The sequence below is a fragment of the Pleurodeles waltl genome, chromosome 11 (assembly GCF_031143425.1).
Source record: "Pleurodeles waltl isolate 20211129_DDA chromosome 11, aPleWal1.hap1.20221129, whole genome shotgun sequence".
NCBI classification, from domain to species: domain Eukaryota; kingdom Metazoa; phylum Chordata; class Amphibia; order Caudata; family Salamandridae; genus Pleurodeles; species Pleurodeles waltl.
The window spans coordinates 627,088,066-627,101,666 of record NC_090450.1 but is presented as its reverse complement, the minus strand read 5'-3'; the positions used below and the strand labels follow the sequence as shown (position 1 = coordinate 627,101,666).

General features: G+C 42.7%; 1 protein-coding gene across 2 annotated transcripts in view; it reads right to left on the bottom strand.

Moving 5' to 3' along the window:
* Window positions 1-11,568, bottom strand: part of LOC138265938 (zinc metalloproteinase-disintegrin-like VLAIP-B) — a 206,638-nt gene extending 195,070 nt beyond the window's left edge. The window contains exon 1 of one of the 2 annotated variants that reach the window (XM_069214137.1): window positions 11,299-11,568. In XM_069214137.1, the coding sequence (XP_069070238.1) occupies window positions 11,299-11,467 (169 nt within the window). In that variant the 5' untranslated portion in view covers window positions 11,468-11,568. The remainder of the gene's footprint in view (window positions 1-11,298) is intronic. The other variant, XM_069214136.1, reaches the window with a different exon arrangement.
* Between the last annotated feature and the right edge of the window lie 2,033 nt (window positions 11,569-13,601).

Sequence of the window (13,601 nt, the reverse complement as noted above, 5' to 3'; positions counted from 1 at the left end):
TGATGATCTTCCGGAGTTGGGTGCGATGACGAAGCTTGCTTTGTTGAGGATGTGGTGAGGGCAGAGGTCGGATCATGAGCCAGAGTGGATGGTGTTAATGATTTCGATGGCGTCGTCGTCATTGACAGGGGTCCAGGGGAACAGGAGGCTTGTCGGTGGTGAGTCTGTGGCATTAGTGGTTGCCAGGGGGTCTGAGTGCTGAAGCGGTTGTGGATGTCTGTGATCGTGCGTGGAAGTAGGAGACTAGGGAGTCGCAGAGGTCTTGTGATGGTGGGATGTTGTTGGCATTGGAGCTGGGGTTGAAGAGTTTCTTCACAATGTTGAAGAGCTCCTTGTGGCTATGTGCATTGTTGATGTGTACTTTGAAGGCAGTTCTCTTGGCGGTTCGGATGAGTTGGTGGTGTCTGTGGATGGCGTTTTTGAAGGCTGTGTGGTTGTCCGGTGTCTCATTATGGTGCCACTTCTTTTTGAGTCTTAGGCATGTCTGCTTAGATTCTTGGAGATCGGCGGTAAACCAGAAGGCCTTTCTGTCGGTGCATCTGTTGGAGGGATTTTAGATCAGAGCGAGAGTGTTGGCACAGGTGTCGGTCCATTGCCTCAAGTTGCAGGCAACTGTGTCAGTGCTGGTGGTGTTGATGGGTGGGTTCCGGGAGAGGGTAGTGATTAGTTGGTCTTCAGTGAACTTGTTCCATCTGGGGTGTGGAATCTGTTGCGGGTGATGGTGTGTTGTGGGTTTCTCGAAGGAGGAGAAGTAGATGCAGTGGTGATCTGTCCAGTGGAGTTCGGTGGTGTGGCTGAAGGAGATGTATTTGCTGGCGGAGAAAATAGAGTCAAGTGTGTGTCCTTTGGAGTGGGTCGGTGTTGGGACGAGCTGTTTGAGGCAGAGGTTGTCGAGCAGGGTGGTGGTGTTGTAGTCGTTGGTGTTTGAGGTGGAAGTTTAAGTCCCCAAGGAGTATGTAGTCAGTGGATGCGAGAGCGTGTGTGCTGGTGACGTCGGTGAGGGAGTCGCTGAACTGCTGTTGGGGCTGGGGGGCCTGTAGACGAGGGTCCCTCTGAGGGTGGTGTTTAGGTCGGTGTGGATCTGGAAGTGCAGGTGTTTGGCGGTACTGAGGGTGTCTTTGGTGCTGGACGTGATCCTGAGGGTGTTCTTGTGGACGATGGCGATGGGTCCTCCTGGTTTGTTGGAGCGGTCCCTGTGGGTGATCTTGTAGCCGTCCGGGATGACTATGTCAGGCACTGAGGAGGGGTTCATCCAGGTCTCAGTCAGGAAAGCGACATCTGGGGAAGCGGAGTCGAGTAGATTCTATAATTCTACTGCGGTGGATTCCTTTAATACAGCAGTTTAGTACTTCCAAATTCAGCAAATGGACATCGTATTAGCAACCATTACTAAAGTGGTCAAACCGCTCTTTCATCAGGGACGAGTCACATAAAACATTTTACACTGCCTTACAAAACACTTTTAAGGTAATATAAAAGTAGCCACTTTGGATTTTAAATGCCCACCTCATTTAAACATGCCACATACATGCATGGTAAATCAGATTTAATAAGCAAATTAACCCCTGCCCCACCCCAAAAAAATAAGGAAAAAAAAAAAAAAGATGAAGAAAAGGGGGGCAGTTTGAACAAGCATTAACCCAGTTGTGAAGAAAAGGAAGTTAAAACAGAGTACATGTTCTAATCTCGATCTAAAAATGGTGGGACAGAAAGCTCCTGGGACTGAAAAAAAGTGTCTTTACTAGACCACTTCTATGAGACTTTACCAGCTGAATTGGGGTTACAGTCTTTAAAGATGCATTTTGAAATGGAGGAATCATACATCAATGGTTCTCAACCTGTGGTCAAGGGGCCCCTGGGGCTCCGCAAAGCCTCCTCAGGGAGTTCCAACTGCTTAGGAAATTAAATAACATTAACAGTTTAGGTCCCCATCTTTCAGTACTTGGGTGGGGGGTCCCCAGATTCCAATAATGGTTCAGTGGGGGTCCCCGAGATCCGATCCAGTAATGATTAATTGGAGGTCCACAGAAGTCAAAATGTTGGGAGCCACTGATATAGATAAAGTACTGCCCCATGCCACCCAGGCCTCTCTGAGTTTTAAAACCACTATATGTCAAAAACGCTCCCTTTACTGAACACTCAGCTTGTGGGGTGACTCCCAGTTCTCTTTTATTTATTCCGCTTTTATATTGTTGTTGTCTCAAAGTAGACGTGAGATCAACAAAATACTTTTGGGGAGCAGACGTCAAGGCTGGAAAGCAGAACTGCGATTAAAATGTAACCCTAGAATGAAACCAGTTCAAACCACATGAACTTTTTATAAAAGTGCAGGGTCATGCGAGTTCGTTTTATCCAATGACTGTAACGTGCAGTGTAATTAACACCACGTCATTAGAATTACCTCGACAATAGGATGGAGCTACAAACACCGAAAAATTATATTCCTAAACAGAAGAACTTGATTTTCAAACCTCTTCAGAAGGGGGCTGGGGAGATCGTGAAATGATTAGAGTACTGTATTTTTGGATAGTGTTTACAGCTATATGCTTCCAGCATCGAAGCACTACACACAAACACTATTGCTAAATTCACCTTATGACCCATGTCATCAAGGATGTAGAGCGCCAGTGCTGGACCTTTCTACCACACTTTGTATGTGAGCGCTTAACCTTGTTTCAATTGAAGTAAAATATGAAAACTGCTAGCAGACATCAGTGGGATACATAAAACCACAGAAAGTGTTTTCAGGTTTCCCAGTTCCCCATGAGTAGCTCAACCAGTACAAGAATTTTCTTTGAATTCTGGAACTTGTTTTCTTGGTTTTTGTAATGGATTAGATAGAACAACAAATGACAACGAAACAAATCTGGACTGGAAAAACTACTCCGATGTGAACTTGGAAATATAAGAGCTCTGAAATCGGATCACTGTGTTGTTGGTGACATGGAATCAACTGGTAACTATATTCTTTTCGAACTCAGTAATATTTCTTTCCGCAGAGTGAAACGCAGGATTACCTACTCAAAATCTGGACTTGTGCAAATCGGGTATAGTGCATTAATTACAGTGAAATGAAGAGGTAACTAGCTGCCATAGTTAAAGTTGAAAAACACCACAGAAAAACCCAGTGGCGTTTGTCTCACCCACAAGTCCAAAATCATTGCCTCATTTAAGTTAGATCAACAAGCAATGTAAAAAATCAGGAAGTCTGGCTTGCATTTTGAGGACTTTAACGTGTAAAAAAAAAAATACAAAAAAATCTGATGCCGTGGAAACCAAAAATGATTTCGTTTCTACATGCTTGCATCTGTAAGGTAAATAATTGAATGTGTGATGAATCAGATTACTGTAAAAATTATTTTTTTCTTTTAAATCCTTTATACATTCCAATGGAAGTACTTCACAGGACGTAGAATGATACACCTAACACCCAATGGCATGGAGTTGAATGGTAATTCTGTAGAAAGAAAAAAAAAAAAAAACACCTGAACTTCACACTTGTATAGCACACTACTCACCAGATAGGGTCTCAAGGCGCTGTACACATACCGCTGTGTAACCCCTCCTGGCTTTTCCCTGGGAGGCACCCACTCCTGGATAGCCCCAGGGTGAAGCCAGGCATCCAAGCAACCTTGTGGAGATTAAGCAAGCTATTGCCCACAGTTACAGAGTGGGACGCATTAATTAGATTAGGCACCAAGGCAAGCATTATCTGGTCCAAGGGAATTGAGCCCAAGACCTGCCAAGGTGGGGAACTGAATCCTGGTCCTTGGCCAGATCTCTGCATCAGGGTCTGCCACTCTAACCATTGTGCCACACTTCTCCACTGAGTTGCGCCAAACCCCACTCAATGGCATTTTAAAGAATTGGTAGCAATAAGTCTGGCAGAAAGCTCACCTTCCAAGCCCCACCTAAAAAGCAAGTTTACAAGAGGTACCGATGGCACAAAACAGTCACTGAACTGTCCATTCTTTCTCTCTACGCCCTGAACTTTCTTCTGCGTGGACCGCAGTTTACGTGTCATTGTTGTGCGTCGTTGGATAGTGGCAACAACTGTCAAACACACTTTTATAGTGATATTGGTGTAAATGTTTGACAGGTGACTGTTCTGCTGAAGACAAGTCTGACGCAGAAAGAGGAATGAGAAAAGAACTCAAAGCACAAGAATAGAGCACATAATTGTGCGTAACTTTAAGATGTAGAAAAGTTTCCATCCACAGAAAATCAAATCAAACAAAATGTACAACTTTATGATCTAGACTTGTCTAATTTGGTTAAAATAGAAACACGATACACTTCGACTTGAATTTGAACAGTTATGAATAGCAATGGTAGACCCCTGGAAGACTAGGACACTTTATCACCTCAGAAAAATGAAAGGCTGATCGAGCCCTGTCAGAATTCAAACCAGTAGGACAGGAATATGTAATGTGCAGATCACACACAAATTTCAACAGCAAGCACTGAACACAGCTGGCCGGCTCAGTGTCTGTTCTCTCTCGTTTGCAAACTCTGCAAGTGAATTATTGCATGCCGTCACAGGAAGTGCGCATGTTTGGGTTATGCTCCCTTTAAATAAATGGGAGACAAGCTATCCACCTGTGCAACTGACATTCACATCACAAGAGCGGGAACTAAGCCAGTGAGAAAAGGTACGGGCAGCAAGTTATTTTAAAGATTAAGTGTGCCAGGCAGTGAGTGGTTCAAACTGAAAGACACTTGCAGATATAACTTGGTCAGCGTGCATGTCAGCTCAGTGGGTTAACGCACCTCTTGCTATTCATCTGGAACTGTGTGGTCACGTGTTTGAATTTGTTCTTAAAGGTTGATAAAGGAGTACCATTGATTTAGGTACGAAAAGTACCTCTTATTTCAAAGTGCCAAAAAAATAAGCGGAAAGGCTGATTGTCAGACTTTTTCCTCGATCCTTGCAGTCACACGGACAATTGAGTTATAACAAATATGAGAGTGCTGCCGAGAGATGCCTACTCAGCCCGTTTCTTCAACCAAATTGTAAGAAAGTGGGCCAGGGACTCACTGGTCTTTAGGGCAATCTTGCAGTGTCCGAAAGTTGGTCTGAGATACCAATGTGTGGGCTGTTTTTTGCCTGTTTTGGAGCCTGCTTATGCTCTGGTGGGCCAGTTTTTACTATTGAGTTCCCTGATATTATCGCAAGTATTGCCTATAGCAAGTACAAACTAATTAATTCCCCATTACCATGCGAAAGACCTATAGAATGTGTCTTAACAAGTTTACAGAGGCCCCAGTTTTCAAAGTGGGCCACTTGTTTTGGCTATCTGATTTGATCATGAGGGAGGCTTTTTTTTGGTGCTCGTGCCTTATTTCTGTCCCCGTCCAACCCTGGGCCAGGCCCACATATTCTCAATGTTAATCACAGCTACAAACCGGAGAGTTTCAAATGCACCCCTAGCTGTAAAATATTTAAAGAGACCCGTGCACACTTGTGGGATGAAGTCCTGGCTGCTTTTGAAGGCGAAGAACACACGAATTAACTAATAACACACAATGCACATGAAGAATGAAATCATTAAAATGGCGTCAAGGTACGCATACAACTAGGTCAACCCTAAACCATAGAGGAGAGCCCAAGAAGAGAACACTATCCACGGGGGATGCCGCCCAGACTATATCCACCAGAAGATAAGGTGGTTGTTAGATGCAGATCATACTGCAGCAGAAGCAGAGCACCAGATACACAGTAGGAAGGGACAAATGTGTAACAATACAGGAATGGATTAATAGATATCAGTACATATTCTGACAAGTCCCTATGGGGGGGGGGGGGGGAAGGAAAGAGAAAGAGAAAGAGAAAGAGAAAGAGAAAGATATATATATATATATATATATATATATATATATATATATATATATATATACACACATACATACACATTCACTGTCAATAAGTATTGAGGACTACGGATAACTGTGATTAAAAGCTGGCCTCTCAGTCATCCTTGAATCTAAGTGAAGGTAGAAAAGTTTTTCAAGGCCCATCTCAAAGCAGATGGTGTATGGCTGAGGATGAGCGCAGAACCATACGGTAGCAATAAAGATGTGGATGTCTAGCCGGAGATGTGGTTTTTGAAAATACACAACACTTTAACATTATAAGTATTTGTACACAAGGGATGTGGGTCAAAATTTAAATAAAGCACAGAAAGTGTAATGCAGGATCTTATGGCAATAAGTCATTGCCAGCTAATACAAATACGGTTCAATCCCAAATTATCGTAATCAACAAAATACTCATGGAATGGTCCAATGACTGTTTGCAAGCCGGTATTGTTTGCGATGGACATCTGATCACGAACACTGTAAAAAGGAGAATCGCAATATAGCTGGATGAATAATTTTGTTACCGTTCTCAAACGTTTAATGTTCGTAGACCGTTTGCTTGTAAACACAGATGAACATAGTTACAATAAAAAATAAATAAAAAAAAGAAGAGTATCCACCTGCAAATTAAATAGGAAGTATCTGAATTGTTCAAGTAAGGGGGTTGAACTAGACAGAAAAATAAGCCTCTCTCATGAAAGAGAGTTAAGTAATGTTGGATCTAGTTAAATTGTGTCATTTCGTGACTTGGAGCCAAGGGTCAACAGATTCTCACTCAGAAGGGATAAACGGGGCACGATTGACCCAGACAGACCTCCCCTCCCCCTTAATCAGGCTGCCACTCACTACTCCAGGTACTTGACGTCTACTCAAACATCAGGGTTAACAAAAAAGAAAAAAAAAAAAAAAAGTCAGTGCAAGGAAGCAATGTGATGGCTAAGTAGAATCGCGTTTCAGGTCACTTGTAGATGTAGTGTCTTAAGTCAGTCCGCCTCTGAACTTTAAAGTGCTTCCAGGCCTTGCGTCTGGACTCATTGTGCTGGCTAGGATCTTGCACGTAGGAAAGTAAAGTTACAGGGAAGGTGAGCCGAGCCTTCTGACTGATTTGTAGGCAAAAGGATATAACTGACACTGAACTATACATTCAGCAGCAGGGCCCATGTAGATGCCTAATCAATGAGGGATTCAATAAGCTTGATGTGCGCGTTAGGTTAGATCTCTAATTCCTGGCAGATAGGCCAAACACAGCGAGTGCATCCTTGAAAAGTTCAAATATCCGGTCAAGCGTTTTGGAGCAGTTTCTCTCTTTAAAAGGGCTTCCGGCAAGGAAACCCTTGATACCTTCGCAAAGTATATTGTTGTGGTCACTTTCTAAATGTAGCTGGCCAGTTTTAACATTGCAGTCTGGCCTGAAAAGAAATCATGTGTACTCTGACCTGAAAACAATGAAACAATTAGGGTGGGTGGGGGGGTGTAAAGTGTGGAGAGGAGAGTGAGAGAATGAGTGTGCGCGCACGCGCGATTGGACTAGAAAGGTGCCAAATTCGCTGACATGTCAGAAACCACCTAAAGTCTTTTGGAATATAAATTAACTAGTGGGTTGATGTACTTCGTCCAAAGCAAGCAAACCAAACCAAACCTAGAGCACTCAGAATATTTTGATCGTCACTGACAAGTCCATACCTGGAAAAAGAGCCAATCATGGAAATCAGGGGCCGCAACATACTGGATGCACAAAGGGTGAAAGTTTTCACTTTGTATCCCAAAAGCATTTTCGTATTACATAAGAGGACACAGACGCTTGTACAAATTTAGCATTGATGAAATCTCAAGGGGCATTCCCTCATTTACAGGGGAGCATAGCACAATGCAAAGGAGGTGATATGTTGCCTTTGCCCTCACACCATATCACATATGCATGCAGAGGCGTTGTCAGCAGGTGTTCAGACTGTGGCACAAAATGATGGTGTGTAGTCAGTGCTTTCTCTTAGGCTACCATTGAAGAGAATGCCATGTGTTTGTTTAGGGAATGTTCAGGGATCCCAACTATCGAGTAGAGTCGCTCACTGCACCCCCGCCTGTAGGAGGATCCCAATTTCTATCTATTTTAGAAGTGAGGTCAGTTCACTACCTACAGTGAAAGGTGGACCAGCAGCTTCAAACAGTCAGTCCGCATATAATTAATGAACTGTTCAGGTCATGCCAGAACATTTGCTGTGATAGGGCGCACAGTCCCAGTCTGTGCCAGACATTCACATTTAATATATATGCCATGGCACTGAATGGGTCAGTGCTCCCTATCGGTAGGGCAGCTCCTGGTGCACCTTTGCATTTAGAAGTGCCCTCTCTAATAGAGGCCCCTCAAAACATTTCCACAAAGCAAATAGCCAGGGAAATTTGGAGGGACTAAGAGAACATAGTGGTGTGGGGTGGCTACACAGGTGGATTTAATATTGTGTACATACAATTACTATTGGTTATCTTATATGACTCTGCTTATGGACCAGGATGTTAATTTCTCTGCAAAGACTAAGTGGTCCTGCAGGAGAAGCAGAAAAGAGCAGGGGTGTAGCTTCAGGAGGGAGGGGTGTTACACCCCCCCTGTTAACTGTATTTTCTGGTAAATAGTTGGGTACAGGTGCTTTTAGTGGAGTATGGTGCGGTCTCTGTCAGATTTCAACAAAAACGCACACACAAACAAAAATGCACACATACACTCTGTTATGCAAGTCTTCAAAAATGTTGGTTAGTTTACAAAATGTTCTGTTTTTCCCTCACTTAGCAACCCTACAAATCCACATTCTTCTCCCTTTCCACTGCCCCTTAAGCCCCTTTCATGCATCCTACTCATTGTATAATGTATTTTAACATTAGATGCCTGCCTGATTGTCAGAAAATCTGAAGCTCACAACCTACTAATCTTACCGCCCAAACTATGCCCCTGAGTAAGTGATATATTAAAACAATCTCGCAGTCTTCTCTGTAGACATGGAATTCCCTCCCCACCAACCTCAGGACCAACCAGGACCACCTCGCATTCCGGAGACAACTCAAGACCTGGCTCTTCGAGCAGCAGTAACCCCATCCCCCCAGCGCCTTGAGACCCTCACGGGTGGGTAGTGCGCTTTATAAATGTTTGTGATTTGATTAGCAGCTAAAGTGTCCCTGGTCTCATGTGGCACACCCAGCTAGTATTTTTTTTTTTTTAGCCACCTGCTTGTTGAATTCTGAAGTTTTTAATTTAACTTGTAATTAGGAGCTCAAATATCAAAGCATGGAAAAATCCATACTAAAAAGCCATGACAAGAGGAAGCTCTTACACTTTGCATGGGGCATTTGCAATATCTGCTGCTTAAGATCCAAGGGAGACCAATCATGCACCATGGAGCCATTTCTTAACAACCCTTACAGGCTCCACAATCTTGGCACAAAATCTGTTTGTTAGCTGGAAATACATCAATTACAGTGTATGCCTTGACAGCGTACATTACAATAGTTGGGGGAATCTCGTTTTTATTATTTACACAAATGTCTGCTTAAGAAAAGAATGAATTATGTATTGTTAGCTAACATTTCAATGCTAACACCTCCAAATGTATAACCAGCACACAAACACAACAAATGTTAAGGTGTGTACAGAGCAAATGCTTTCCTCCATGTGACAACAATGCTGAGGCTTGCAATAATTTCCACAGTCTGATACAACTAGGTCATTGATTTATTTCAGGTTGTATCTTCCTAGCTAATGTCAATACATATAGCCAGAGGTGTAGCTTTCCGGTTGACATCCCCCTTAATGTATTTTCTGAAGTTTCTGTCAGATTTCACCAGGACTTTTTACATACTCACAGACAAAAAAAGCACACATTATCTCCCTTTCTTTGTTTTGAAAGTCTTCAAAAATGTTGGCAAGTTTACAAACTATTGTGTTTTCCCTCATTCAGCACCCCTACCAATCTGCATTCCTCTCCCTTTTAAGGATCGCTCATTCACTCTGCCCCCATATAATGTATTTTTACATTATGGCATCATGATTATTGTAAAATCTGAAGATAACCCCTCCCCACCCATTTTACTGACCAAGCTACGCCCCTGCAAATAGCATTAATGTGTGTCTTTCTTCCCGACATTTCCTCCTGCTTATACTTTAAGTTAGACAATGCAAGGCAGCCATTTGGCCTGGATATCAAAATGCTTGAAAACTGCACAAACAATGCAGACTGAGATTAACTAATCCTAATTAACTACCTTTGATCTATCATGGAGTCGTCCATGGATAGGTTCAGTAACCACAGAGTAGGGCACTGGAAAAGTGCAACTAAGACAAAACAATGGGGGTGGTGACGTCACATCAATTGTCACAGTGAAAGCCAACTATATTCCTGATGAAGAATTGAAAGTTTTTTTCACCCTATTGAAATATCAGAATATTAATAGCTTTTGGTTTCTCTCGTAGACAAAAGATATAAGACATTAGGTCAAAACTTTCTCCTATCTCAACACATTATTCAACAGATGAAAAGTGAATAGCTCACATTTGTAAAGTGTCAGAGGGTGCAATATACTCCACAGGCAACACTAAGAGTAAACGTACATCCATTTGAGCTAGAAAATGATATGAAATAAGAAGAAGTACTGTAAGATAGGATGAACCACTTGACAAACCCATAAATACAAGTAAAACACTGCAGCCACAGAATGACTTCATTTCAGTGACTGAGGATCCAGCATCTTTATTTACACTTGGTACTTAATTCACAGCATAAATAAAGACTATTGAACAAAAACGTGGCCATACCACGCACAGCAAGCGTTACCCTATAAAAAGGCAGTGGGCTACATTTCTGCTACACAATTAGCACTTAAACCCATGGCAGCGCTCACACAAGTTGAAACATTCAGGGTGTTGTGTGTTACAAAGTGATATCGTTGGTGAGACAAACAGCAGCACTGGAGCTCATAGAAAATTAAAATTACTTTTATATATTAAAAAAAAAAAAACTTCCTACAAACGATTCAGTACATAGCGTACGTCTCATGACTAACTTAAAAAAAAAATCCAAGCAATCCTTTCAAACGGAGTCAATACTGAAGACAATGTGTCAGGGGTTAAGTAGTACAAAGATAGTAAAGGCAAGCTTAATTACATTTTCTCAGTGTGTTTGCACTGTAAGTCCCTTAAAATGAATGAATTTAAGACTTTAAAAACTTGAATACGGTGGGCTAAGTGTTGTCTTTTAATAAATGTCAAAATATCCTTGGCAAAATATAAACATCGAGGTACAATTCAATCTATCGGGTTCTCTCAATAACACACCAACCAAATAAAAAGTGTTTTCCCCGTGTGAGGGGACTTCCAACAAACAAATGCTGTATGGACAGTCCTCGCTGAGATTTGTTTCAGCGCACTGAAGTGAGTAAAACTTGTGAAAAGCTCACCTTGCTGCTGGATAACTAGCAGGACCGCTGAGGCCACGAGGAGGAAGAACATCGCAGGGAGCTTGGAGAGACAGGTGCGGTCAGACCTCGGTGCCTCGGCCTCCTTAGCCTTCTCCTGCCTCTGAAACGATGATCCTTCCTGTTCAATTGAGGGAAGTAAGGGGAACATTGCCTTTTATCCCAGGGCCCCTCCTCCCCACCACCTGCGCGCGGCCACAGGTTGTTTGCCGAAGGAGTTGCACAACTTTTCAAGTTACAACAGCGCGAGGGAAGGCGGAAGTTCGGCATAGCAAATTGCACATGCCACTTCTTCGAAGAAGGGGAGGGGCGATGCCTGTGAAGAGATAGAACCCGGACGACGGGATCTGTAACGCTTCGTAATAGTGCACCTTTCTTTGAACATGGAGAGTGAATAGAGAAAGGTCCTAGAAAGGTGGCCTGCTTTCGACGTTGAATACTAGACCGGAGATTTTCATTTAAGTCTTCATGAACTTGAAGACTGTGTGATCTTGGAAAAATCACTCCATTACTCGAGAGTGAGAAAACCAAACACTACAGGGGCCAGGATGCAGAGAAAAAAAAACACCCCTGAGTCAAGGCAAAGGCTCGCAACTGATAGGCGCTCGAGGGGCCGGAGCGCAAAAACCGCTGAGGCCCTGGAGTAATTCGAGCCACAGCGAGGCGCGCAAACAATGGTGGGGGACCGGAAGTGCCCCCACCTCGCCCCAAGCGGAAGCGAAGGAGGGGGCAATAAAGCTCTATGTGGCCCAATTGGGGGGGGGCTCTGCATTTTTTAAAGAATAGGGCCAATATTTCCCAAACAAATAACAGAGTTATGTACTACTTATAAATTACGGGAACGGGCCATCTGGAGGGTTTATCTGCTCGCAGGTTTTGTGGACCTAATCTTTGTCGAGCACATTTATTCCAAAGTTATTTGGCAATTTAAAGTTTAGATATAAGGATTATCCGGTGCTGGTCACGAATGATGCAGTTCTATTCCTAAACTATCCTTCCACGCACCCAGGTAATACGGTAGGTAAATCTATATTGTACAATCCGTGAGACCAAAACGGCAACTCCTAGAATGCATTATTTCTGCTAATCCCATAATTGGAACATTGCGGACCCGACCCTTACACTCTCATCTAAGAACCACACAGAAACATTTATTTTAAGTAAGACGGATTTAAGTACATATCTGCATCAAATGGTGACTTCGTGTTGTTCACAAGACAGTAAATGTTGCAGAAAGCGTTCAGTTCATGAACATATCAGCGGAACATGACTCACTAGACATTCATCAGTAAATCAGCCCTCTGGGTTGGTACCTGCTGAGCGCCTCCCTACCTCTGCATCTGGGAGAGATTTTCTCAACAGTTTACCTGGGAGTAAGAACATATGACGAAGAGCTTTTGTATCACTCCGACATTTTCTCGGTAACACGTATGTCCTCGCGCAGCTTTGAAATTCACGGCAGGCCTAGTTTGTTACAGTGGAGTTAGGGTCACAGGGAAAACACGGTAAAATCGGCGAGTCGGCCTACCGATATGAAAGGGACTGACAAGTGAGCTGTAACGTGTGAGTAGCTCGCCCAGTCCAGGTTTTTTGCTTTGAATTCTGGGATTTATAGTACTGGACACGCATTACGAATTCAGGATTCCAAGAAAAAACTAGAAAAACCTGGATCCTCGATTAGCTAAGCTACTCACATAGTAGGAACCTGTCAAACATGAGTTGTGCAAGCAGGAACAATGAAAGAAGACATACTAAACATGTCTGAAGTGAAATCAACGCAAATGACTATGGGCTTCAAAATAAAAATTAAAAACTTCTGTCACCCCCTACTTTTGTTTCCTCGCAACCAAACTCAGACTGCTGGCTATTTGTTGTTTTATTGGTGGTGTTAACGCAAATATATTGATTGGAAATCATTCATGAATGATTATGTATTTTGAATAATGAAAAATGTAAGAAATGATTAACATAGAAAACTAATGTGCACGTTTGTAATTGTTACCTCGGGGAGTGTGAACCAGATTTTCATGACCTATATTAGAAGAGAAACTAACGTCTGGGAAAAATTGAAAACATATTAAAATATTGTAGTGGTATGTCATATTGAGAGATAAAGCTTATGTTTGCATTATATGTTATACCTTAACTTAGTCAAAGTCGTGGCCTAATTTTGCATGGCCTCGTGTAGAAGCTGAATATCAACATTCAATGAAAAAGATGCTGACATATTGAATTGTTTAATGAAATGTGCTTAGCGGAAACCTTTGCATGAACCAACGGACAGG